Genomic DNA, 25,954 nt, shown 5'->3' on the forward strand with positions numbered 1-25,954 from the left:
CTAGAGACGAACTCAAAAGTTTGCTTTGGGCACCTCCTTCACACCCCACCTTCCCAGGCATCTATTGGAAGACTAAAAGAACACCTTTAGATAGGAAAGGTAAGCCTGGACGATGCTGGTAAATGAATAAGAAAATTGAATCACTGCTTCAATTCAACATGCTACACAACTGTAATTACTACAACCATGGTATGGAAAGGGACATACAAAGGTAAGACATTGAGGACTCAATCCACTGCAAAGAAAAACCCTTTCAGGACTGGCCACTGCTTGGCCATTGAGCATTTGCCTAGCATGTGTAAGGCTCAGAGTTCAATGTCTAGCACTGAAGAAGAAACAGAAAGCAACCAAAATCAAGCAACCTTATAAATGGGACACGCTCACTTGACTCCCATTCTTACATTTGTGTCTCTCATTAGTTTGCTGAAGTCTTCCTCTGGACTCTCACAGTTTGTCAACTGGCACCCACGTCTTTGGACATTAAAACCTTCAAATGTATACATAAGCTCTTTCCTTTTATCTAAACACTCCCAATCACTTTACTTCCTTCACTTTCCTCCCTCTCCCCACAAACAACTTATACACACAGTTTTTGTTGGAACCATTCATTACATTTATTTGTGTGTGTGTGTGTGTGTGTGTGTGTGTGTGTGTGTGTGTGTGTGCGCGCCAAAGCACATGTGTGAAGGTCAGCCTGGAGAAGCCAATTTTCTCCTTCTACTGTGTGGGTCCTGGTGAACGATCTCAGGTTGTCAGGCTTGGCAATAAGCACCTTTACCTGCTGGGCCATCTTGCCATGGTGGAAACATTTAAAGGTTAGTATCTTTATATTTCTTCCTTATTGACCTCTACATGTTCATCCCAGAAATGATATACTCCTCTATAATCACATATGATTGGTGAATCAAAGAAAATTAATACTCATCATATAACATGCAATCCACATACTATAGTCTATGTTCAAATTTCCTCAATTGGGATTCTTTAAGCTTTTGTTTTCTTTGAGACAGTCACATATAGCCCAGGCTGGCCTTGAACCTTTACATTCTAAGCTCTGGCATATGCCACTACACTCAGCCTCCGGAAATTATCTTTCAAACATATAAATCCCCTCCTCTTGAGATCCAGAGCCTAATGGAGAATTGTCCACTATGTGTAACAATGTATCTTTAACTACTTCTATCTAACCCAGGACCTCCTCTTTACCCTACCCCAGCTCAGCTTTTCTTCCTTCTGTTTCTTCATAATAAGAGGCAGGTGAAACAGTTTTAGGCAGGACTTTCACACAGTGGATGCTGTGATCTGCTGAGTCAGTCACAACAGGTAGTTCACATCAGGTGGGCCCACTATTGTTGAGGAAGCTCTTTGGTCTCTTGATTGGAGTGGGGACTTCCTAGGCATTTCGATGTCAAGTGGCTTCCTCTGTCATTAATAGCCACTCTGGAGAGCACTGCTCTCAGTCTATGCAGGAGAGCCTATTTTTAAGCAACTACTAGCAATGCTTGCCTTAATTAATGAATACAATGAGAGCTGCAAAAATGGAATTTTCTACTGCTTTCTTCTTCCTATTAGCTTCCCCTCTTCTGTTAAGTCCCTGTAACCACTCCTTTCTTGATATATTTTTTGAGCATTACTACAAACCAGTGTATATTTTTAAAAACTAATTCAGTGTATCATAAGATTTTGCAATCACTATTCTTTCTGGCATTCAGTGTCCCACTGGCATCTATACCTACCCCGCATGTCCTTTGAGATGGTCTCTTTGGCTACAGAAGCAGTCCATGCTCTTTGATTTAAGGCATCCTTGGCTGACCTTGTACTTTCCTGTGCACTTTAAAAATGGATATAGGTAATCCCTATTTAAAGAACTACATGAGAAAACTGAAGTATTTCCAACTAGATTATCTGCTGAGTCAATGCTCACAGGGGAGCTGACTCTATTCTCAATTGATTTATAGCCTTAAAATGTCTAGCCTAATATCACTACACTTGTCTTTAGAAAGTCATTTTCAATGTATCTCTATTTTCAGAACTCTGAGTTTGCATAAATCAGCTGAGAAAACAAGATACAGCTCTTTCTTTGATAACATTTGGACAGAGGAACACATCAGCTGTGAGAAAGCTGCAGTAAATCAGGACAAAAGGAAGAAGGGTAGGCCTGGAGGATACACCAGGCTTCTCCCAACACCATTAAATCTGGCTCCTCACTGCCCCATCAGCTCTCACACCATGGCCTTGCTTCACATTCAACATGAGCTGGCACTGTGATGTTCAAACACACTCATTCTGAGAACATTGTTGGCCAGAGATTGCCATAGCATCACAGCAGAGGGCTATCCTGAAATTGAAATGGTTTATTTCCTTATTTTATCAGATTTACAAATATTTTCTAATGAAAGAAAATTAAGCTATTATATTCCTACTATACCATACTTTCTCCAGGGAACAGGAATCATTTTACTTTTTATGCACTTTAATCTGGTAAATGAACCCAAAGTGAAATTTCACACTTGAGTACTCTCTTTACAAATGAATAGAATTAAGCATTTTTCTTGGTATTAGCCAAAAAATGAAATTATCTGGTACTGATTTCAAGAAACTATATTTTTTTGTTGCTGTTCTGAGATGGGTTCTCATTGTATCTCAGGCTGGCCTTAAACTTTCTACATAGCTGAAGCTAGCCTTGAACTTCTGGATCCACCTGCTTCCATGTCCAGTGCACTGGAATTATACTTGGGCTCAATAAATTGAGGCACCATCATAGTGCCTCAAGCAGGTATCTTTTTAGGAAGTGCTAATTCAGATGCACATGGCGACATGATATGCACTAATAATAATAGGTCATCTCTACCCCTATAAGAGTAGAAGAGAGTGGAGGAAATGCCTAAGACCATTGCTATATGGTGAGTCTGTGTTGTTCCAAACCTCACAGAAGCTTTGCCAGCATCTGTTCTCATCACTGTGTAAGAAGAATGAGGAAACCTGACCAAGTAGGACACCTATAGAATATATTTTAAAAATACTTAATTTAGAAAACCCATTTACCATGGGAGGCAAGAATTAGGAGGTTAGGGGAAGATGTCCATCCTGCCTTCGGAATTGACTCCACAGTTTGGTGATATCATGAAATTAGCTCTGGAAACATGACAAAGATAATACCACAGTGCTAATAGAGAACATATTAAAGCTTATGATAATTTACTCCTTAAAAGAGCAATTTGGGTGGTGAGATGGCTCAACGGATTGATAAAAGCTCTACCCTCAGAGCCAATGTGGTAGAAGAAGAGAACTGACTCCCCTAGTTGCACGCAAGCACGTGCGCGTGCGCGCGCACGCGCGCGCACGCACACACACACACACACACACACACAGAGAGAGAGAGAGAGAGAGAGAGAGAGAGAGAGAGAGAGAGAGAGAGACAGAGAGACAGAGAGACAGAGAGAGATTAGAGAGAGGCTAAAAGAATACAAATAAAACAGTCAGTCAAAGTGCAGTGGTGCTGGGGGGGGGGCTCAGGGTGCAGGGCTACTGAGTGAAGACTCTGGGTGGATGCTGTAGGCACCAAGTGGCCACCAGCAGGTCTCACCATGTGGCTCAAGTCCCATGGGTCCCAAGCTTTTCTGAAATCAACTCCTCAATTTTCTTTATTCTAACTCTTTATATTCAAATAGTGTTTTGGATAAAGATGGCTCAGCACCTAAATTTGGGAAAACTGGTCTGTTCTAGAAACCAGAATATTTGCCATGTTTTGTATGTATGGTATTATCTCTGTGTGTATGTGTATCATGCATATGTGTGTGTGAAGGCCAGAGGTAGATACTATACTTAATTGCTCTCTACCTTTTTGTTTGTTTGTTTTTTAAAGCCAGGGTCTGTCGCTGACTCTGGAGCTCACTGGTCTGGTTATCCTGGTTGGCCAGCAAGCCCCAGGGATCAGCCTGTCCCTGCCTCTCCCACCCCAGCAATGGTACTTTAAGGGCATTGCAGCTGCACTTGGACCTTTATGTGGGCGCTGAGGCTCAAACACAGGTCTCTGTCATCTCCCCAGTTCCCATCATGTTCACATTAACTCCTTTTTTACACCCCCCTCCCCCGACTGGATTCTAAAACGGGACTCTGAAAATTGTGGATTCGCTACTTGATTTACTCATCATTGTTTTGGTTTGAGATGGGGTCTGACTCTATACTGCAGCTATGACTAGAATGCACTATGTAGCCTAGGCTAGCCTTAAGAGAAAAATATTAAATTCAAATTGTCATCAATTCTCCTGTGTCAGCCTTCCGAATGCAGTGATTATTGGTATGCACACGATGCCCTGCTGTTTTCATTATTTTAGATCATTCCTTTCTGCTTTCTTTTGGTGAGAAAGCTTGAGAAGGTCTCATGAACCTCAGACTGGCCTTGGCATCTACTATGTAATCAAAGATGACTCTGAACTCCTGAGCCTCCTGCCTCCACCCCCTAAATTCTAGGCTTACAGGTATGCACCACCATGCCTGGCTTAAGAAATATTTTTACAGAATCTATTTCACCAATGAGAGAATATGTCAAGAACACAGCAATATTGTCAGCTATTTTTCATTTGCTTTGAGCTTGCTTAAAATGAATTCAAGATTTATAGCCAGGCTATTGTGAAGATTGGGTAAATTTCCTATCAAACACACTTCCCATATATTTTGAAAGGTATTGTTTTATAGCAAAACATGAGTAGTTTAGTGCACACGGGAGCAGTTTCTTATTGTCCCCAGAAGCGTCTTTGCTGAATCTCCACCACTTAGGGTTTCAATATCCAGTAACTGCTCACAGGGCATGGACTCCTCCACCTACTTGGGAGAGGCCACAAAGTACAGAATAGAATGCTTTGTTACAGCACCAATGAGAATCTTGAAAAACTAAGCATGGTGGCCAGACAAGACCCTGTCTCAAATACAGAGAGCAAAGCTACTCTGGGGCACATATTTAAAGCATGAATTTTCATGGGTGTGGCTAGCTATCAATTCAGAACTGACCACTGAGCTCAGAGCCCTGTCATTTATTTACCACAAATGAATAGCTCACCGAGGGCCTTGTAGCCATCTCAGTTGACATCACTAACATCTGATTCTGCCCAAACCTTTCAGTCCAATCCCCTTGCACTACAAGGCTGTGTGGGATGAAATGGCTTCTTCTTCCCTTTCAGCCTCAGCAATCCTGTCACACTATAATGTACAGCATTCAAACTGTCTCTTTATTCCAAGCTCCTGTGGCTTTCTCCTGGGCTGACTTACTCAGTGTCTTCCCCACCAACTTCTTTTCCAAAAACCATCAGTAGCTGGGTACCTGGTGCAATGCTTAGAACCTTCTTCCAGGAAGCCTTCCTTGACAACATCCCTCCCCCAGCAGGCTTCTGTTTCCATAGCAACAAGCACTCCTCTCTTAGAACACATTTCCCATTGTATCTAGCTTTCATGTTTATTAATGAAGAACCACTTCAATCCAAAAATGAGCTTAGGCACATATATGACAAATCTTTTTTTAAATGAGTAAATTAGGATGAAGAAAAATTGAAGTCAGAATTACGGCTGAAGAACACAAGCAGTATTTCTTAAGGCTCTGGCTGCTTTTTATAGTCAAATGCATTCCTTCAGCTCTGAATTTTCAAACTGATAATACCGACAGTAGGTTCCAATAAGCACACAACTGTGTCTAAGGGGTAGAGAGTACACTGCTGGAAACTTCCATCACTCTTGGTTAAAAGCAGGCAATTTCTTTTGTAACAATGATATCTGGAGATAAAATCAGCAGTGATATAGAACATGTATATAGCATAATAATGCAGGTTTTTTTGTTTGTTTTTGAGACAGGGTCTCTCTATGTAGACTAGGCTGTCCTGGAACCCAGGTGCTGGGATTAAAGGAATGTACCACCACACACCTAGCCAATGATAAATGCTATAGTGGTGCTTACTCAATGGGCCCTTAGTGGAGATAAATGACATAAATCAAAATCATACTTCAGTCAAGAGAAGGACTTGGGGCTCAGAAAACAGGCAAAAGGGGTAGAGAGTTAGTATACATAGCCCAGACTCTAAAGGGTACCACATCCTCCTCCACCCTTTATTTCTGCTTTGCCCTTAGAGTTCTGCCCTTCAGATTGAAGAGACCAACATCAATCCCTGGAGATGCTATAAGCCTTCTTTTTAAGACACTGATTATTCTGTAGTGTGTGGTATATGCTGATATGCTCACATGTGTGCAGTGGCCAGAGATTGATGTCAAGTATCTCCCTATGTATCACTCTGAACATCATGTTTTGAACCTAGAGGTCACCATTTCAGCTCGACTAGCTTTCCAGCAAGCCCCAGAGAAGCTTCTCTGTCCAGTGCTGGGATTATAGATGCACACCGCCACACCCAGCTCATTTACACCGGTGCTAGGTGCTAGGTGGTACATCAAGCACTTTACCCTCTAAGCCATCTCCTCACCTCTAGATCCCTCCTATTTAAGGAAGCCTGAAATAAAGCAGGTAAATTACAGTACATGGCAGTTTGTCACACATGCATGTATGCATAATTAAAATAGGCACTTGATCTAATCCAATACTATGTTCATACATTAAAAAATGCTTTCTGAGCTGGGTCTCACTCACTACTATGTAGCACAGGCTACATCTTCAACTCACAGTGATTCTTCTACCTCAACTTCTCAAATGTTTCCATTATATGCAGGAGCCAACACACCCAGCATGTTCACACCTAGCGTATATATGTGTGGTACAGGGATTGAACTTGGGACCTTGAACATGATAGGTAAGCACACTACCATGGAACTACATCCCAGCCCTCTTTTAAGTTTTCGTTCAGAGATTGGATCTCATTAAGTTGCCACAGCCTTGAACTCACTCTGAATCCCAGGCTGGCCTTGAACTTGGGATCCTCCTACTCAACCATGTTCTCAGATTTTTATGCTTGATCTCAGCCCAGTCTTTTCACAAATCAGTTGCATAGACCTTACAATGGAATGGAAGAATGGAAGATGCATGCTGCCAGAAAGAAAGCCTTTCTCTGTGACCTCTTGTTAGTGGTACACTCCCACGTCCCAACATCTAAGCAGAGCCAGGAGTTGAAGTTACCTGAGAGTCAGTGCCTGGATCTATCCAAGTTAGCACTGTGGTGGGGTCTTTCAGTGTTGGAAGTCTGGTGGGAAGCTTTACTTACCTACTGTGGGAATCCAAGAATACCTCATACACAACAAATGTTTCAAGGATAAAGAAATTTACTTTTGATCCAGAGTCTCTTTTCCCACAGTTCATCACTACATAATTGATCAGCAGACGGTACTTCTGCCTCCTCCCCTGGCCTTGTCTTTTATTTCACTCTGTTTATTTTGAAGCAAGGATTCATGTCACCCAGGCTAGCCTAGAATCCTGGACCCTCCCTCTTTTACCTTTTAAGTGTTGGGATTACTGGCATGAGCAACCACACCAAAATTCTGGGTTCTTCTGAGGGCCAGCAGCCATCATTCCAGCCTTTTCTTTGTCCATCACCTAGGTAACAGGTCTCCTTTAAGGACCTCCCATCTTCTTCCCCTTTGATAGACAAGCCCTCTCACTATATACCAAGTTCATTAATGCTTAGTACCTACAGGCAATGTTTTCCCAAATTAAAATATCATTGAATTCAGAACCCAGACTAAAATCTCTGCCTCAAAAAGCAAACAAACAAAACAACAAAAAACCAACAACCTTTTCTTCTTTCTTCATGAGGTATAGTGGGTACAGAATGATAATGCAAGCATTAAGAAACTAGAGACTGGAGGATCAGGAGTTTCAGGGCAGCCTGGACTGCATGTCAGCCTGTCTCAAAACACACACACACACACACACACACACACACACACACACACACACACACACACACACCGTGTTTCTATTGTGAGCTGAAATAAAGCTCTTCCCATTTGTCAGAGTATTTTCAAAGCAATAGAAGTGAAACTAAGACGTGGGGGTTGAGGGTGCTAGTGAACCTCATGGCTAAAATGTTGTCACATCTCCTCTTTCGAAAGTGCTACCCATAAGAAAGGGCTGTCACTGAATAAAACTGCAAGGAATAACTTAACAGGCATCATGTAGACCATCTGCTGTGCAGCTAGTTGTAAACGAGACACACTGACCACAGCCTGTGGTTAGCAGCCGTGTGAACAAACCATTTAACTAAAAACGGCTGGGTTTGACAAGACAGGTGGCTCAGTTTTCTTAAAAACACAAAGAACTGAGCTCAAGTTCCAGAACCCAACTAAAAAGCCCAACATAATGGCATGGAGCTGTATCTCAGTAGAGGTAGAGTCAGGAACCAGCAAGTGCCGCATCCCAGTGGGGGACATTGTTTCAAAATACATGGGAAACAGTTCCAATGACTGACATTTGAGTTTAGCCTCTGTCCTCCATATGCACACACACACACACACACACACACACACACACACACACACACACACACACACAGTGAGAGAGAGAGACAGAGAGAGAGAGAGAGAGAGAGAGAGAGAGAAAGAGAGGGAGAGAGAATTGTATACCCACACTCAGACAAATACACACAAAGAGAAAAAGAAAAATCACTGCCAAAAGGTTGACAAGGTGACTTATGTATGCAATACAGCACTGAAATCGTAGAGGCAGGAAGAGCAGAAGTTCAAAGTCATTGTCAGTTCCACAGAAGTTGAAGGTCTAGCCTGGGCTACAAGAACCGTGTCAGAACTTCCATATATGTGAACTGCTGGTATCAGAAAATGAGGCAATTTCCTTAAATTAATTAAAAAAAATAGTATCTCAATTAGATCAATTACCCTTTCACTAAATTTTAGAGTGTATTCAAAAACTTAAAATTAAATATTGAAGTATATGGCTAGAAAGTATTGAAGGAAATAATTGCTGCTCTATCGCTGGAGACAGGGTTTGCAAAGTAGTGTTCCAGTTAATTCAAGCCTGCCCTAATTCTCCTCCAAGCAAACAGCAGTCAGAGATGAATAGCTCTTCAGCAACAAATGTCTTTTTTGATTTTGAACTGGTCTGACACTCATTAAAATAACTGAGAGAATGGCAGACAATTAGTGAGCTAGTAATGCCAAGCCTGAGCCACAGACACTGCCTTCTCACCTCCACCCCAACCTCTGGGCACTTTTTAAAGACATTATATTAGAAGTAGTGACAAATTAAGGATAATTAATCAGTAACACAAGAACTGAACCCTTCAAACCCTGAATGCTCACAAGAAGTGCAGGTAGAAGCTGCAGTTTGGACATCCTGATTCCCTGAGATGCCCTGATGTGTGAAAGGAGCAGGTGGTGTGGACAGCAAATATACTTTGTACAGATTTATCTCACTATTTATTTATTTATTTATTTATTTATTTAATTTGTGTGTGTGTGTGTGTGTGTGTGTGTGTGTGTGTGTGTGTGTGTACGTGCACATGCATGCATGTACATACTTGTGGATAACCAAGTAGGCCAGAAAAAAGTGTCAGATTCCCTGGAGCTACAGTTTTTGTGGTTGTGAGCTGTGTGCGGATTCCATTCCTCTGAAGGAGCAGCAATCACTACTAATCACTAAGCTATTTCTCCATCCCATCCTATCCCCCTTTGCAGAAGACCCTCTTTCTGACCTTGTTTTTTGTTGTCATTATTCATGGCTTTTCGTTTTGGTTTGGTTTGTGTTTTGAGACAGTGTTTTTCTATGTAATAGCCATGGCTGTCTTGGAACTTGCTATGTAGAACAGGCTGGGCTCAAACTCATGGAGATCTATTAGCCTCTGCTTCTGAGTGCTGAGAGACATCAAAGCAGACTATGGTGAGCACACTTGTCATCCTAGTGCTTTGGTAGCTGAGTCAGGAGGACTTGGAATTCAAAGTCATCCTCTACAAACAGAGCTTTGAGGTCAGCAAGGGCTACTTACACCCTGTCTCAAAAACAGAACACCACCAATACCAACAACAACAACAAAAAGAGCATTTTTGGCTTGAACTTTATAGTGGCTCACATCTGTAACCCCAAGCATGAGGCATGAAGACTGTCCTTACTTAAAGGTCAACTTGAGTGACATGCATAGTCTTAGACAAGCCTGGGCTGTCGAGAAACACCTTGTCTCAAAAAAAAAAACAAGACACTCCCCCCCCACCACCAAAAGAACCCATCTTATGAGTTCAGGGTGTTTTCAAAGTTTTCATTCTCCAATTTCAGCCGGAACCTACATTTAACAGTTGTTGACCAAGTACTGAATTTTTTTTCAAAGAGATCAGTGGTATCTAATATGTTCTGTGATCTCAGAAGTAACCTTTCAAGCCACATTAATGCAAGCCACATTAATGTCTAAGCCTAACTTAGGGCCCTCTCCCTTCTCAAGTGCAACTGTGCATATTGGGTCTTTACAACAAAGTAAGCACTGAAATTGAAGCCAACATGATCAGACCCGGAGAAGCCATCAGACCCTGAGGAAGGTCACTCCCCACTGTGTCATCCTGAGAGGTTCCATCTTGGACCTGCATGCCTCTTCGTGGAAGCTGCTTCATCCATGTGGTCCTGGATGCCTCTCCCCAAGTTCTGATATGTGTCTGATTTCAAACAATGGGACTTTAAAAGCCAACCAGGGGCACTGCGCAATGGTGGTGGGGGTGGGGAGGGGGTATGGGGCACCCGCAGGGGCTGAGGCTTACCATACAGGTGTCTAGGTCTTCCAGCCTCTCCACCTCGGTGAGATCCTCCACCGTAAGAGTGGCACGTTTCACTGGCTTTTCCTCAGCCAGCTCCACCTCTACGGCCTCTCGTTGGGTAAGGCTCTTGCCTCGCCTGCTGAAATGGTCCGCCTAGGGTCAAGAAGGGCAAGGAGAAATTAGAGAAGGAAACAAGTCAGAACTGATTAGTGATTCCTGAAGATGTCTTCCACCAGGTGGTGCTGTACAGTGCTATCTTGCAAGGAAATTGATAATATGACTCATTATCTAATCTGCCTGACCTAGAACCTCCCTGATTCTGCCCCTGAGTGCTGGGATCCCAGGTGTTTACCACCAGGCCTAGCATCAATGATGACTCTGAATCAATACAAGTTAGAGTAGCTTTCCTCTTTTATGACTTTCGGAGGCCAAGTAAGAAACCTAAGTGAGGATACTGGCAAGATGACTCAGCGGGTCAAAGCACCTGCTGCCAATATACACCATGGAAGTGAACCGTGAGGCTCACTTTCCAAGAGAGCAGACTCCTACAAATCGTCCTCTGTCCTCCATATGCCTGCCTGCTCATCAATGCACCCAAACACACCCAATAAAAAACAAACCTTTAAAAAATCTTTTTTAAGTCAATAAATAAAAATACTACCTAATTGGGAATAAAATAAGTAGTTTTCTTATTAATTTTATTTAACAGGAATTTTATTGTGTATCTAGTTGCTTAATAATATCTAATTATGGTAAGGTGATTTCAACTTTCGTTATTTTTTAAATACTAAAAAGAAATAAATGAAAACTTAATAAACTACCTTCCATTGTTTTCATGTATGCAGTACCATATTTGATGAGCCATTATTCCTATTTTTATGTTTTTTAGGAAATTTGCAAAAGCAATAGTATAAAGTGGAATGTGCTGGATTGATGTAGACACCCGAAACTATATCTGAAGGGATGAGAAGCAGCTGAGGAAGTCCACATGAGCCTCGAGAACATCCCTAAACTCTAATGGAAGGAAACTAATTGACCACTTTCATTCCATAGTTAATTTCATACCATACTTATTTTCTGTTTTTATAACCCAGACCAAGCATAAAGAAAAATTAATATTTTGAGTAAATTCTTAATAAAAGGCAAAAGAGTGAAAATTTCAAACTTCCCATGAGGGCCTTCCAGGTGGAATCACGCCAAGACATGATCCAGTATTGGTGGCATCCTGTCAGCATTTTGAGGCAGCTCCAGTACCCATGGGACAGCAATAAAACATTTCTAAAATAGAATGTGCCAGGCCAGCCAGGGCTCTACAGCAAGACCATGTCTCTTGAATGAATGAATCGATGTTTAAAGCACACGCTCCACTGAGTTTCAACTGGGAACTCTAAACAACAAAGCTACCCCTGGCTGCCAGGAGAGGAGAACACAGCTTCTTCTGCTTGATGGACCACCAATCCGTTTTCTACAAATTTGGCACAGGGCTGCCACGTTGATAAAATACAACACAGAAAAATTTAGAAAATAGTATGTGCTTGAATATTGTGGTCCTGTCCAATTGCTCTAGAAAGTCTCAGTAGCCCCTGCTGGCTTCTTAACTAATAAATGTCCACAGACTGGTAATGTGTGTTCGAGGCCAGCTGGGTCCACAGGCAACATTTGGAGCACTGCCACTACAAATAAACTGTCTTTTGGATTTTAAAGAATAGGCTGGCATGGCAGCACACACATTCAGGAAGGAGAGGCAGGAGAATCAGGAGTTAAAGGTCATCCTTAGCTATGTAGAGAATCGAGGCTAGCATGGGCTACGTGTTTCTCTTTCCTCTCTCTCTCTCTCTCTCTCTCTCTCTCTCTCTCTCTCTCTCCATATATATATATATATATATATATATACGCATATATATGCACATATATATGTACAAATATATATTTATGTCTCTATCCCTCTGTAGCTAACATAAACATAAGAAATATCTATTCTGAGCAAGGAGTAGTGGGTCACACCTGTAATCACAGAAGTTAGGAGACCACAAAGGAGGATTGCCTTCAGTTTTAGATCAGCCTGAGCTAAAATAAGATCTGTCTCAAAACCCCAAAGCCATTCTGGTTTTTTTTTTTTTTTTTTTGGCTTATCAAGACAGGGATTCTCTGTGTATCAGTTCTGACTGTCCTGGACCTCATTTTGTAGATCAGGCTGGCCTCAAACTCAATGAGTTCTCCCTGTCTCCACCTCTCAAGTGCTAGGATTAAAGGCCTGTGCCACCACCGCCTGGCTCCATTCTGAAATAATCCTACCAGAAAGACATCAGCATATGTAGTACAGTACATAACTAAAAATGTTCATTGTAGACATTAGTCTTAACATCATCTACCCAAATGTTTGACCTTCATTGAAATTGAACAAGATTTCTAAACCTGCTCACTTCTACTCCTCCCTCTACCTCCTTCATTCAATTCTAATGCATTCCAGGAAGGCTAGGAGGAGTAGACAAGGGAAGGGAATGCCAGGCTCTCCACCCACCATGCTACAAAGAAGACAGAGGAAACAAACCACACCCCTTCCTGGAACCCACTCTATGTCAAGGCAGGGCAAACCAGAGGGCCTCACTCCTGATGCTGGCACTCACCAGCTTTCGATGGCTGTTGGAGAGCGCCTCCAGGATCTCATCCACGATGCGGTCAGACAAGAATGAGGCCACTGTTAGCTTCACCTCACTATGGGCACCAAAGGGGAGAGAAACTTGTTAGCCTGTATTTGGGGAAGAGAGGAACATATAGCTGGGAGGCCATGCCACTAAGGCCAACTGGGATTCCATTCCTGTCTTTGAAAATGGAATGGAAGAATACAGGGAGAAGGAGTACCAAAAGTAAGCCTTAAACACTGCCATAAACATGCAGGTAACTGACATCCATTGCCAATGTCAACTTGTCTCTGAGTTTGAAGCCTGAGATTTAATGGTAGAAATGGAAAACACATGGGTAAAGACAAACTTAATAGGAACCACATGTGCCGGGTGACACCCTGTACCTACTGACACAGGCATGAGCTGACTCGGACTGCAGAAAGTTCACAAAGTCTAGTCTGGCTATCACTTCAATATGCACAGACAGCCACACAAGCACACAGCACATAAAATGTTTACAACAACAGAACTGTGTCACACTGTTTCTGCTTTGGCTTATCGTTATGCTAGGCATATCAAAATTCCACTGTGCTCTTACCTTTTGTAATAGAAATTACTACAATTTTTAGTTTGGATGCCTTTTAATCTGACCTCTGAAAATTCCTCAGTAACAAAAAGAGTCTTACAGTTTTTAAGCAACAGGCTCTGGTTCCTACTAGACATTGACTCCCGTTTTAGTTCACATTTCAGTTATTCATAAGGATTCACCATCCATGAATCACCCTACTCAAGCGTCAGTGTTCATGTGTCCAAGATTCCGGGCAGAGTGTTAGGAAGTCAGTCACATACCTACATTCTAAAAATTGTTTTATGAGATTAGCCTGCTTTTGAAGCCAACAACTTTTATGTTTTCAGAACAGACAAATGAGATGTCAAAACAAAATTACTGAATCCTAAAGCTCTGGTTGAATGTGTATTTGTGCAACAGGAGAAGCCCTGTAACCTAAGTGCGGCAATTTGTACTAAGACTTCCCTACTCAGGAAGATTACTGTTAGGGGTTCAGAGGGAGGGGATTAACTCTGATACTTGTGTAAATATCCAGGAGGATTCTTCAATTCTTTTTTTATGAATCTAGGGCTCACTGATATTGGATCTAATACTTTAAGCTGGGTTTGATGGCTCATAGTCAGAATCCCAGGACTCAGAAGACAGAGGCAGAAGGATAGCCTGGCATTTAAGGCTGGCCTAAACAGAGTTGATGATGATGATGATAAGAAAGTTAAACACATCAGAGGCATCCAGGTGAGATTCAATTTTGTCTTATACCAAAAATACGGAACAGAGTCCTTCTATCTGAGCTTCCAGAGGATGCTGGAATCCGGTGGTAACCAGTGTTTCCTGATTCTCATTAGCCATGCCTGAGATAATGTGTCTTTCTAACCCTCTAGGTGCAGTACTTCACACCTCTCTTTCTTCCCTCTTCTCTGAAGATGGGGAGGGGTGGCTTATGGACTCCAAGGTGTGTACCAAAGTGAAGACTTAAAAATGTCACTATAGAACTCTGCTTCAAAAAAATGAAAATGTCCCTGTAGAAAATCATGTTGGGTATAAGCTTTCTTAGTTTATATACACTAAAGGAAGTTTTTGAAAAATTGGTAATGTTTGAACAAACAAACCATACTATGTTGCGATAATATTCTAAATTAAACTTTTAATAAAGATTGCCCAGAATATTCTGGAAAAAAATGTCACTTTGTTTGATGTCTCTGAACTATTCTATCATTTTGTTGCTGGGGCTCTACTTTCTCAGGAGTTACTCGTTCTACAAGACTTCTCATACATACAAATGTGCCTGCATTATCCTTGTACGACGTGAGTTCCCAGTGCTCAGATTAATACATTATAAAAGGCCAAGAAACCAGTCTATGGACATACACCCGTGTACAGGGTTTTATATTCCTGTGTGACTTTCTGGATTTTCCAATTTTCAAGGAAGATGACCGTAGGTGGCAGAATTTGCTAATAAAAACAGAAAGGAGATGGGTTGGGAAGAAGGGCAGGATTATCCAGAGAGTGGAGCAGGAGTTGTGGTAAATATGACTGAATACATTGTGTGGAAATGTCGCAATGAAAGCCATTATTATGTATGATAATATAATCTAAAATATTTTTAAAAGGGAGAGAAAAAAGAACTTGATACTGCAGTACAGACATCAGCACATGGTCTACTGGTGGCTGAAACTATTGCCATGAAAGAATACTGGCTAATAAGGATTTCCATCCTAATATTTAAGGGGATATTTAATAGTTATACACTTCACATTTTAAATATTCATATTTAAAATATGCCATACTTAAATATTTATTTTCAATAACAAAGCTGAGTCTTAGAGTACATAAGTTGGTGAGCACCCCTGTGAGGGCTGGCATATATAAACGCCATAATCCTTGTCGTTCTATAAACTCAAAATTTCTGGGACTTTTCAAACTGCTTTAGACTTCATCCCAGTAGAGACCAGGAGCTCATTAAACCAACAGACTGCAAAGCTGAGTCTCCAATCTGAGGCCACCTAGTGCCTGTGGGTTTCCTGCCTATGGTTTACAGCCCAGGGACGATCTGTTTGGCTTTCTGACTTGCTCTGATTGGAGTCATTTGGCTTCATAGTTGAGTGATCATATTATTCCCAGCTCCGCACAACTGCTAATTTCTCTGCTCATTTAAATATTTTTATCAATATTTAGAAATAGGTAAAAAAAAAAGAATGTTAAAATGTTTGGAACTAGGCTTCTCATTCCCCAAGTAAGAAGTGTAACGAAAATGAACTGAGTATAATGCAATACTGATGAGGCCAAGGGTCTACGTGAAAATTCAATGAAGTTTGTAATATATCTTCTCAATACTGAAATCCTGATGTACTCTTCAAGCCTCTCTAAACAGACATATCTGAAGACTTCAAAGCCCACCATCCTAACCCGGGATGAAAATATGGTTCACTCTAGAGGTCTGAGGCAGGAGGACAGCTATAAGTTTCAGGCTAGTCTGGGCTACAGAGTTTAGTAAAGCCCAGGCTATAGCTTGAGGATCCCTCATCAAAAGAAACAAAAAACAAATACCAAAACAACAATAACAAAACTGGAAGGGAGGGAGGAGGGAGAAAAAAGGGAGGGAAATATCCTCAGACTTTAAATCAGTGGCTTAGAAAATGGAAGATAAATGCTGGAATCACAAACTGGGAATTGCAATCATGTCTTCCTCCTTGCATATTCCCCCTTAAAGAGCTGCAGACTCCGTGCTCCTAGGTAATGCAGCCATAATATGGCCAGAACTCTTACTTGTGTATGTAGCCTATGTTTACATATATTCCTTGTGTGCATAGCTATGTTTACATTTTTCTGAGTCTGTTAGGCACATCTCAACATACTTCTTGATGATAAAGCCATCAACACTAACTATCCTGCCCACAACCTGGACATGTCTTATATACTGTAGCTCCTCAGCTTAGTAGCACATTGAGCATACCTAATTTTGTTAAGAATGTCTATTCCAGACTGTTCCAACAGGACATTTTTTACAAAGGTGCGTGGGATAGAAATCTTTTCCGTGCTGGCGTGGATCAGTTCCTGTCGGATGTTGGCTTTTTTCATCACATTGGGGCAGAGGTTCTCGGCTGCATCCACCATGGATTCAAGCAAACCCTGTGATGCAGAAGAGGGTCATAATGACACAGCCACCACAACACTCAAGTGTATTATACCAAACCCTTGGAGGACAGGAACCCCCTGGAGTACAACCAAGGACTCCAGACAGCCCCTGGGAGATTTGCTACTGTTGGGTGACTGATAAACTCAAGGTTTCACTTTAAATCAGACACTTGGCAGAACCCATGCTTCCCTCAGGCATCTGAGGTATTCTGTGCAGCAACTGAACTTAACACAAAGCCATGAATGAGAAGAATAAAACATGCAAGTATCCACCTTTTACAAAGCAACATGCCATAGCAGATGAGCAACCAGGTTCTAGAAAGCATGCTTATCAGATACAAACTTGAGAATTAGAAATCCCTAAAATACGTATGTGATTTCCCAAATCACACAAGCCTCTAAATTATAATGAACCGTTCAATAGTTCTACCAAAATACAGCAGCAGAAAAATAACAAAATCACTGAAATGACTGCCAATCTTTCTCTTTTAAGAGAAAAGCTTTCATATTAGGTAAAACGGTAGCTAGCAGCAATAAGCAACATAAATAATAACAGATGAAAACATTTACAGAGAACCCTATAAACAAGCTCAATAGCAACAGCCAAAATGTGTTTTCTCACAGCCCCACAGCATCTGAGAAATGATACTGCACATTCTATCCTTCTAGCATCTGTGCAGATGGATGGGGCGGCTGCTGAAGGGATCTTCCTTCACAGGTGAGGAATGTGTGCACTAAGGAAAGTTAAATGACTTGCCCAAGATGGGTAATGGGATTGCTCTATGGAGAAGTCATCTGTCTTCCTGTCAGACCCAAATTTGAAACCTAGCTGAATGACACTGCACAGAATTATCCACCTATAATCACCGAGTGACAGATCTAGGCAGCACTTTACTCTACAAAATAAATCTCATCCAGGATGCTTTTCAGTCCACACAACACTCTGTAAATGAAGGCTGATTCCGAAATACTTAGTTTATAAATAAGGAGAGTGTGGCTCAGAGGAGGTAAGTGACTTGTTCAGGGCTACTCAGTGCTTAGTGGAATTGGTGAGATAAGGGCTAGAGGGTCTCCTGTCCATTTCTCCTCTAGTATTATCTTCTGATACCCAAGTCTGTCCAAACCTTTGCTTTGGGACCTACAATTTTCTTTCCCTGTTCCCTGAGCCAACAGCACCTAAGGTTTCCAGGATGATCCATGTGATACAGGGCTGGGAGAAAGGGTCCTAGGACACACTTGAAATACCACAGGCTCCAACTCAGGTACTTATATTGCATACACACCAAGCATGGGTTCTCTGTCCCCTGGTTCCTATCCTTCAACCACCTGTTTCCTGTAGCCTCATGTTGTGCTTTAGGTATTAATGAGCCTCAAGCAAACACTTATCTACAGTGATGTGGGAGGTAGAGTGTTGCTGAGAGTCTGAATTTTAAATTTTACTAGATGTTAATTAGCTTAAATTTAAATGAGCATGAAAAGGAAACAGTAGCCATATTGAGTAGTTGGCTCTGTTTAATGTTATGTTGATTGTTTAGCACAAAACTAGGTAGAGCATGAGAAAGTTTCAGTACATTGTCCTGACAGCAACACTACATTTTCCCTCTTTCTTGTTTCTCAAAGCTCAGGGTTTTTTTCCTGACAGCTTTTCTTTTGGCCCAAGGTACAACATTATTACTTTTTAATGTGGTCTAGGAAGAGAAAGCTAACCCAACTCAGAGTGTGTGTTGGGGTGTCTTCTTTTTCCTTTCAAGATGTCGTTATAAAGATGTGGGCTGAGGATGGGTGGGTGGGAGAAGGCATAGGGTCTCCTGGAGCTAAAGCTGTATGTAATTGAGAACAGCTAGATGTGGAACTGGGAACTGGATTTGGTCCTCTGCAAGAGCAGTTCATGCTCTTCCTTTCTGAGCAACATCTCCAGCCCCACTATCTCAGTTTGTCTTGACGAAGTGTCGTCTTCACGGCATCCTCCTTAAACACTGGGTCCAGCTGGATGTGTACCTCTACACTAACAGCTTATGTTTGTGAGGAAGTTTGCTGACATCATTTCATTACCTCCTGCCTTTCTTAACTGATGAGCAGAGAATGGCCAGGCTCTGGAGGGCAGGGAGAAAGAGGGAGTTTTCTTCCCACTAGACTCCTTAGGAACCCCATCTCTCCTGCTTTGGGTTTGCTGGGCTTCTTCAGTCAGTCTGCCAATTCCCAGTTCCCAACATTCTTCAATGTCACCTTCTCTCACTATCTTTTCCCTCCTTCTGGAATGCTAAGCCAGGCTGATGTAACTCTGTGCCCACCCTGCACTTTTCTGATACTGTTTTCATACTCTTGATCTCTGTGTGACTGTCTTTGGACAACTCTCAGTGAGCAGGCCCTGAATCTGAAATGTGACAGAATTCAGTTCCCTTAAGACAGTCTCAAGGTGCGCACCTCCAAACTGTAAAATAACCTACTCACCCACCAGGTGTTAGGATATCTGTACAATGTCTGTAAGACAAGCTGGATTAATATCTTTAAGATGGCAGCTACTCTTTTAGCTTGGTATTGAGCCTCTGAATTGCAAGTGTAATATCCATACTGGAGTGTTCAGAAACTGCTTTTTCTCAAGCTTTGGAGACACCCAGTATGGGGTTGGGGATATAGCTCAGTGGTAGAGCATATGCCTCACATGTTCAAGATCCTGATGTCAGTCTGAGAAATGCAAAACAACCACTGCAACAGCATCAACAACAAAAACAGCAATAGCAGCAACAACAGCAATGACAGCAACAACAATAATAGCAACAGCGGCAACTACAATAACAGTAATAGCAGCAGCAGCAGCAGCAGCAGCAACATCAAAAATCCTAAATACAGAAAAAGAACTCTTCTGAATAAAGCAAAATCTGATTGGACAGAATTCCCCTTAAACCCACCAGGCCTCAAAGCCTAAGTAAATCTGAAATTTACCAGTGAAAAATTTTCACCATTTAAGCCTGAGGGAAAGAAAGTAAGAACTTTCCAGACCCAAATAAACATGTTTTACATTAAAACATCCAAACCCATTATTCTCTATGATTGTCCCAGCAGTAATGTTAGGAGGCAAAGGGAAGGATAGGAGGCCAGGTGTCATCCTGACACCTTGACACAGGCCAGTGCAGGGAACACGAGGCCTCTCAAAGAAGGGACTCTATAGACCTTCTCTTTGCTCGAGGGCGTAGTGAAGAGACCGACCCACCTGCCCATTTTCTTCTGCTTTCTGAAATAATCATTTTGAAAAATAGCCCAATGAACTATTTGAACATTTCTCATCTAATAATTAAAACTCACATCATTGGTTATGATGAGGCATTATCCTGATCAAATATCAGAGCAAGAAGTAATCAACATTGTTGCTACATAAGTAAGGAACAGTGGTCCAGACAGTCAGGCAGCTGCCACCCTCAGCCACTGTCAGGATGAATATACCCAAGGTGCTGAGCCAGGCCTGCCCCCCTTTTCCATTCCCTACAATAAAACTCTCTCTCTCTCTCTCTTTTTTTTTTTTTACAAAATAATAGTTAATACAAAAAAAAAAAAACAAAAACAAAAACAAAAAAAACCCCAACAACCCTGCTTTAGCTCTTGCTGTCATGATGGATGTTAGAGACTCTGCAAACACGAAAAGGCCTCCTTTAACAATGAAAATTTGCTTTTGTAGTAAGGAATGATCCTTACAGCTTCGTTAATTATATGAAATGCACTTTATTACTTAATTGTAAGGAAACCAATGCATTACATGGTTATCATAATTAGGAAAATTGGCAGGGCAGTGATGGCACAGGCCTTTAATCCCAGCACTCAGGAGGCAGAGGCCAGGCTGGTCTACAGAAAAAGTTACAGGACAGCCAAGGCTACACACAGAAACTATCTCGAAAAACCAAACCAAATGAAAAAGCTATTTGTCAGGTCAGTAGAAGAAAGTAGAAAGGAAATAAATGATCTTCAGGGCATGGGAAGTGTAAGAAAGTAAATGTTTAAGAAAACAGGATTCTCTGAACAAGGACTTGCTGTGATTCATGATAGGTGCTTTCAGAGAGAAAGGAACTTGAATCTCACAAGGGCCAGGAATGACATGTAAGCAGGGAGCGGGAGAAACACAAACAGCGCCAACACATAGGCTACTGGCGGCTGGGAGCCTGGGAGTTAGTGAGAGAAGGAGAGAAGGAGGTAGTAGAACAGTGATAAGCAGAGGACATGGGTGACATTCAATAAGGGTTCAGAAAACTCCAAACGAAAAGTAGGAAAAGCCTATCCACAGAACAATAGCACCTATATTATCTCAGGCCTTTTAAATCTAAATTATTTTATTTGGATATTTGTGCCCTAGTCTCTCCTAAGAAAAATTAGCCAGACTCAATTTCAACTGCTCTAGGCAGTTTCGGGGAAACAGACAGCCAAGGTCAGGGCAGTCTGTAGCTTAGACAAGATGAAAAACCAGCAACAGTTGGAAGCTGTTGGACAGGAAAGGAGCTGTTACCACGTTTCATGCAGACTTAAATGACAGCCTTTCTTATAGTAGGAAGAAATTCTTACAGATGCTCTAAAGGGAGGAGGGGGCAGGGAACAGATGGAAATAGGCAATAGGTTTCAACAGAAACCACACAGTGCTGGGTATGTAGCTCACTGATCAAATGCTTACTGAGCAAGCATACAGCCCTGAGGCCAAGCTCCAGCACCACAAATAAATAAATACTTATGTATTTATTATGTAAATAAAAACACACAATAGGTTGGAGTTTTTTTTTCTTAACCCATTACATTAAAAATATTAGAAGTGTCATGCTATACTCAGTGCTGTTTAGCATATGATAAACAAATAGTTCTCTGCACTGCTTGATGTGTTTGCAAATCCATACAAAAGCATAATGTGATTCACCCAGCCCTGGGGCCATTACACAAATTCACCCTATCAAAGTTCATCAGAAATTAGAATAGGTACATCTATGCGGCAGAGTGCATCTTTAATGCAGCCATTAGAAACGATGCTTTCTCACTGCTAGAACTGCACTTGTGATAATGACTCTGTGTGTAAAAGCTTCTTTAATCATTTGCATGGCATCGTCACAAAGATGTAAGACAGAGTACGTAGGCAGAATTTGAGGTGATCTCTGTTTCGGTAATTCTTTACAAATTTACTTTTGGCAATGCTTAAGCATTTCTCATTAGTTTTCATTTTTTTACAGTCAGACATAAGTAACAAAGTTGTTTATTATCACTATAAGAACGAATGATCTTGTACAGGCAGGCCATGTATAGAAGGATTCAAGAGCAATTTACTATCGTGTGGTCTAGAAAGACTCGGAAGCAGCACACTGTCTTTGTTCAGTACAAATTCAAACAGTGTGTCTATGGGACCTGCACAGGGAGGTGGATTAATGTCTAAGAATCCACAGCATTTTCCGCCTTGTTAGCTTAATTTTCAGAGCATAATTAGCATATTGTAAAGGTGTCATTTGTTTGCACCTCAGCTCCTCCACTTGCTGTAGATGCTACCTTCTCAGAAGGAAACAGATTAAATAATTACAGAAACTCAAAGGACCTTAATGCATTATTGAAAGGCAAAAAATCCTTCTAAATGGGAAACATCTCTGGGCAGCTAATTTTTGAAATTACCTTTAGAAAAAGCTGCGCTCAGGTTACCCACGTCCTTTAAAGACTTAGGGACATTTTAAAGCCTTTTTTCAGTCAGTAAGCCAAGAACAGACCTCTGTTTATTTGGGTGCCCTATAGCTCCATTCTAAATAAGTCTGTTTAACCATTCCCTAACTATGTCAAGGACGGATGGGTGTGCCTCTACTGTCATTCTCCATGTAAATAGCACACAGTGTTTACACACAGTCCCCACCATGTTTTCTACTCTCAAAAATCAAAGGTAATATATTTCCCCCAGAGCACTTCTTCCTCTATATGGAAATCACCCCTCCCCAATCAGTTAACAGTCAATCATATTAAATGCATTTAGAGACTTGTCATCCAAAGCGAGACAACTATGTAGGAAAGCATTCTAAAACACAAACTACACTAAATGCCATACTTACTTCTACCCCATGTATTTGCCCACTTAGTGTAAGCACACAGGCACACATTACAAACACACACACACACACACACACACACACACACACACACACACACACAACACAGACACACACACACACACACACACACACACACACACAGACACACACACGTGCACCCTATAAATACGGGCAGCTACCACATGGAATGCTAACAACAGTTACATCATCACAAATTCATTCTCCAAAAATAACAGGACCCACAGACCTTCAATTGTTCATCAACAACTCTTGTGACTTCTCCAGCCATTGATTCCAAGGTTTCCTGAATGGGACTGGATGATAGGCCACTGGCTCCTGCCCAGGAAGCATCGCCCACATGGTATAAATTCGGTAACAACTGTAAGAAAGGTGAAAAGTAACCTTGCTGTAAGAGTAAATATTTTAATAAGCATTAAGACCACTGTGGAGTTACAGAGAGGTCAAGAAATAGAGATCATCAGTCCTTGGCCAAAGCCAGATGGTAAATTGAGGCCCACCCATGTCTCTATTGGCATCTTTCATGCTCAGTGAAACCCAACAATGCTAGTGACATTGGGAGACAGCACAACCACATTGCCGTTCAGTAGTTCTGATGCCATGGAGTCAGTCAGTGTCCTTTGTACATTCCTTATCTTTGTCCAGGCTGTGAGGATTAAGCTACTTTCATCATACTTTTGTCACCAAAGATGCAGCTAATGCCACTTCTCTCCAGATACCTACCAAGTGGTTATCCCATGATTCCCCTCAGTTCTGATACACTCTGCCTAGACTGTCAGATGCCATAAGAAAATGACTCAGACCTACGGGACTATGTCACTTAGCTGCCAGTCACAAATCCTAGGTCATAACTGGTACTTCGGGAAAACTGATAATAAAGTCAAGGGTGCCCTACCACCTAGCCCTCAGGTTTTAGTGACCTGCTGGAATGCCTCACTCATCTCAACTTCCTTACCACTGCTGGTTTCCAACCCAGACAGTGAAATGAAAGCACTGCATCACCAGGTACAAAGGTGAGGGTTTCACGTGGGCTTAAAGAAAAGGGCTCTCTATAGAGGCTTGGGGAAGAGGGCTCCATGCCATCTTCAGGTATGCCAGCTTCCAAGCACCTTGTTGGCACCAAGCAAAAGCTATCTAAACCCCTGTTTTAAGACTCCCTCAAAGTTGCATTAGAGGCATGGTTGATGATATCACTGAAGTCACATTGGTGACATGGTTGATGATGTCACTGTTCATGGGTGACTGACCCAGTCTCTAGCCCTTCCCATTGGTAGGGGGTGTGGACTGGACAGAAGAGCCAATGCGCATCCTACGGCTGTTTCTTCCACATCCACTCCTTAAGATGAATGCTGCTGTATTGGAGAGCTTTGGTTACCAGTACCTAAAGATCTGCCTACTGCCACCTCTGTCATTCAGAATGTTCCAGGGATTTAGAGGCTCTGTGACAGGATGCAAGGACAATGGCTCAATATATATTATTATTGCATCATAGGTCTATTTGACTAATCTGTAAGGTCCCTCACACAACATTCAGCAACTGTGGTCCTGGGGCCAGTAAGTAAGATGGCTCAGTGGGTACTCACCACCAAGCCTACCCTGGGACCTACATTGTACAAGTTACCTTTTAACTTACACACACACACACACACACACACACACACACACACACAAATAAATGCAAGTAAAACAACAATGAAACAACTAAATAAAACTACTTAAATGAACTGAATAGCAGTGGCACATGCCTTTTATCCCAACACTTAGAAGGTAGAGGCAGGTGAATCTCTGAGTTTGAGGCCAGCCTAGCCTACAGAGCGAGTTCCCGGACAGCCAATGGCTACACAGAGAAACTCTTATCTTAAAAAAACAAAAACAACAACAATTAAAACCCTACTTACGTGACCCTAACAGGAAAAGATCCTAGGTTCTGGCTCACACTAAGTCTATTTCCTATTATATCACACTTTGGGAGAGTGAAGTCTTTGTAGACAGGTTCTCAATATGCTGCCCAGGCTGGCCTCAAACTTGCTGCAACCTCCCTGCCTTAGTATCCCAAGTTCTAGGATTACAGGAGTGAGTAACCTAGGAACCAAATTTTACCACAAAGGGTCAGAGGTGACAGTGAGAGTATTGTGTTGTCCGTTACTCAGGGCTCAATTGTATACTCTGAAACTCTCACCATGCTCCACTCCTCATTTTCATTGATAGAAATAGACACATGTACCAACAGGACAAACAATGCAGACTCTCATGAATTCCGAGGAGAAACTCACCGTTTTAGAATTCTTAGCATCACGCATGAGCCGCTCTGCTACCTTTAAATCCTCCTGAATAGCGTCGCCCCCACAGGATCGCAAGGAGTTGAGGTGATCCTGAACCTTTACACATACCCGGTCAATCATCTGTGAAACCAGAAAAGCATCCAAGTTGGTGCAAAAAAGGAAGACACAGAATGGACAATGAAAATTCAAAAAAACAGAATGCATGAGGTTGAAAATCTCTTGCTGGCATCTTCCAGAAGGGAGGTTAACCAATTATTAAATTAGTCTAACTAAACATGCAAGAAACCAATGGCACATTAGCTCCAGGAAAAGATTTGAGGCATTTTGGTCTCTTTTATCCCTTAAAAAGAATACTGTGTAGTGAATCATCTAGGTGATTCAAATCTTGTAGCTCCCCATGGTGATCTGCTAGACAGTGACTCTCATTAACTGTCATCAAGTGCCTTGTGTGTGTCAGATAGAGGGAGAGGTGCTGAAGAAACAAAACAATGTCTTACATTATTACCAAGACTAGTGACATGACAATAGAATGCTGACAACTGCCGGTTGGTCTCAATTGTATGGAAACCAAAACAGTCTCCGGAAATTGAC

At 41.8% G+C, this 25,954-nt stretch overlaps 1 protein-coding gene across 5 annotated transcripts in view; it reads right to left on the reverse strand.

Annotated features, from left to right (window-relative positions):
- Carmil1 (capping protein regulator and myosin 1 linker 1) overlaps positions 1-25,954 on the reverse strand; it is a 278,033-nt gene that overhangs the window by 37,275 nt on the left and 214,804 nt on the right. For all 5 annotated transcript variants that reach the window (XM_027409345.2, XM_027409351.2, XM_027409347.2 and 2 more), the window contains exons 25-29: positions 25,355-25,483; positions 23,311-23,442; positions 16,829-17,004; positions 13,311-13,398; positions 10,687-10,836 (exon numbers count right to left, since the gene is read on the reverse strand). In XM_027409345.2, coding sequence (XP_027265146.1) covers positions 10,687-10,836; positions 13,311-13,398; positions 16,829-17,004; positions 23,311-23,442; positions 25,355-25,483 — 675 coding nt within the window. The remainder of the gene's footprint in view (positions 1-10,686; positions 10,837-13,310; positions 13,399-16,828; positions 17,005-23,310; positions 23,443-25,354; positions 25,484-25,954) is intronic.

This window comes from Cricetulus griseus, chromosome 3 (genome assembly GCF_003668045.3).
Source record: "Cricetulus griseus strain 17A/GY chromosome 3, alternate assembly CriGri-PICRH-1.0, whole genome shotgun sequence".
NCBI classification, from domain to species: domain Eukaryota; kingdom Metazoa; phylum Chordata; class Mammalia; order Rodentia; family Cricetidae; genus Cricetulus; species Cricetulus griseus.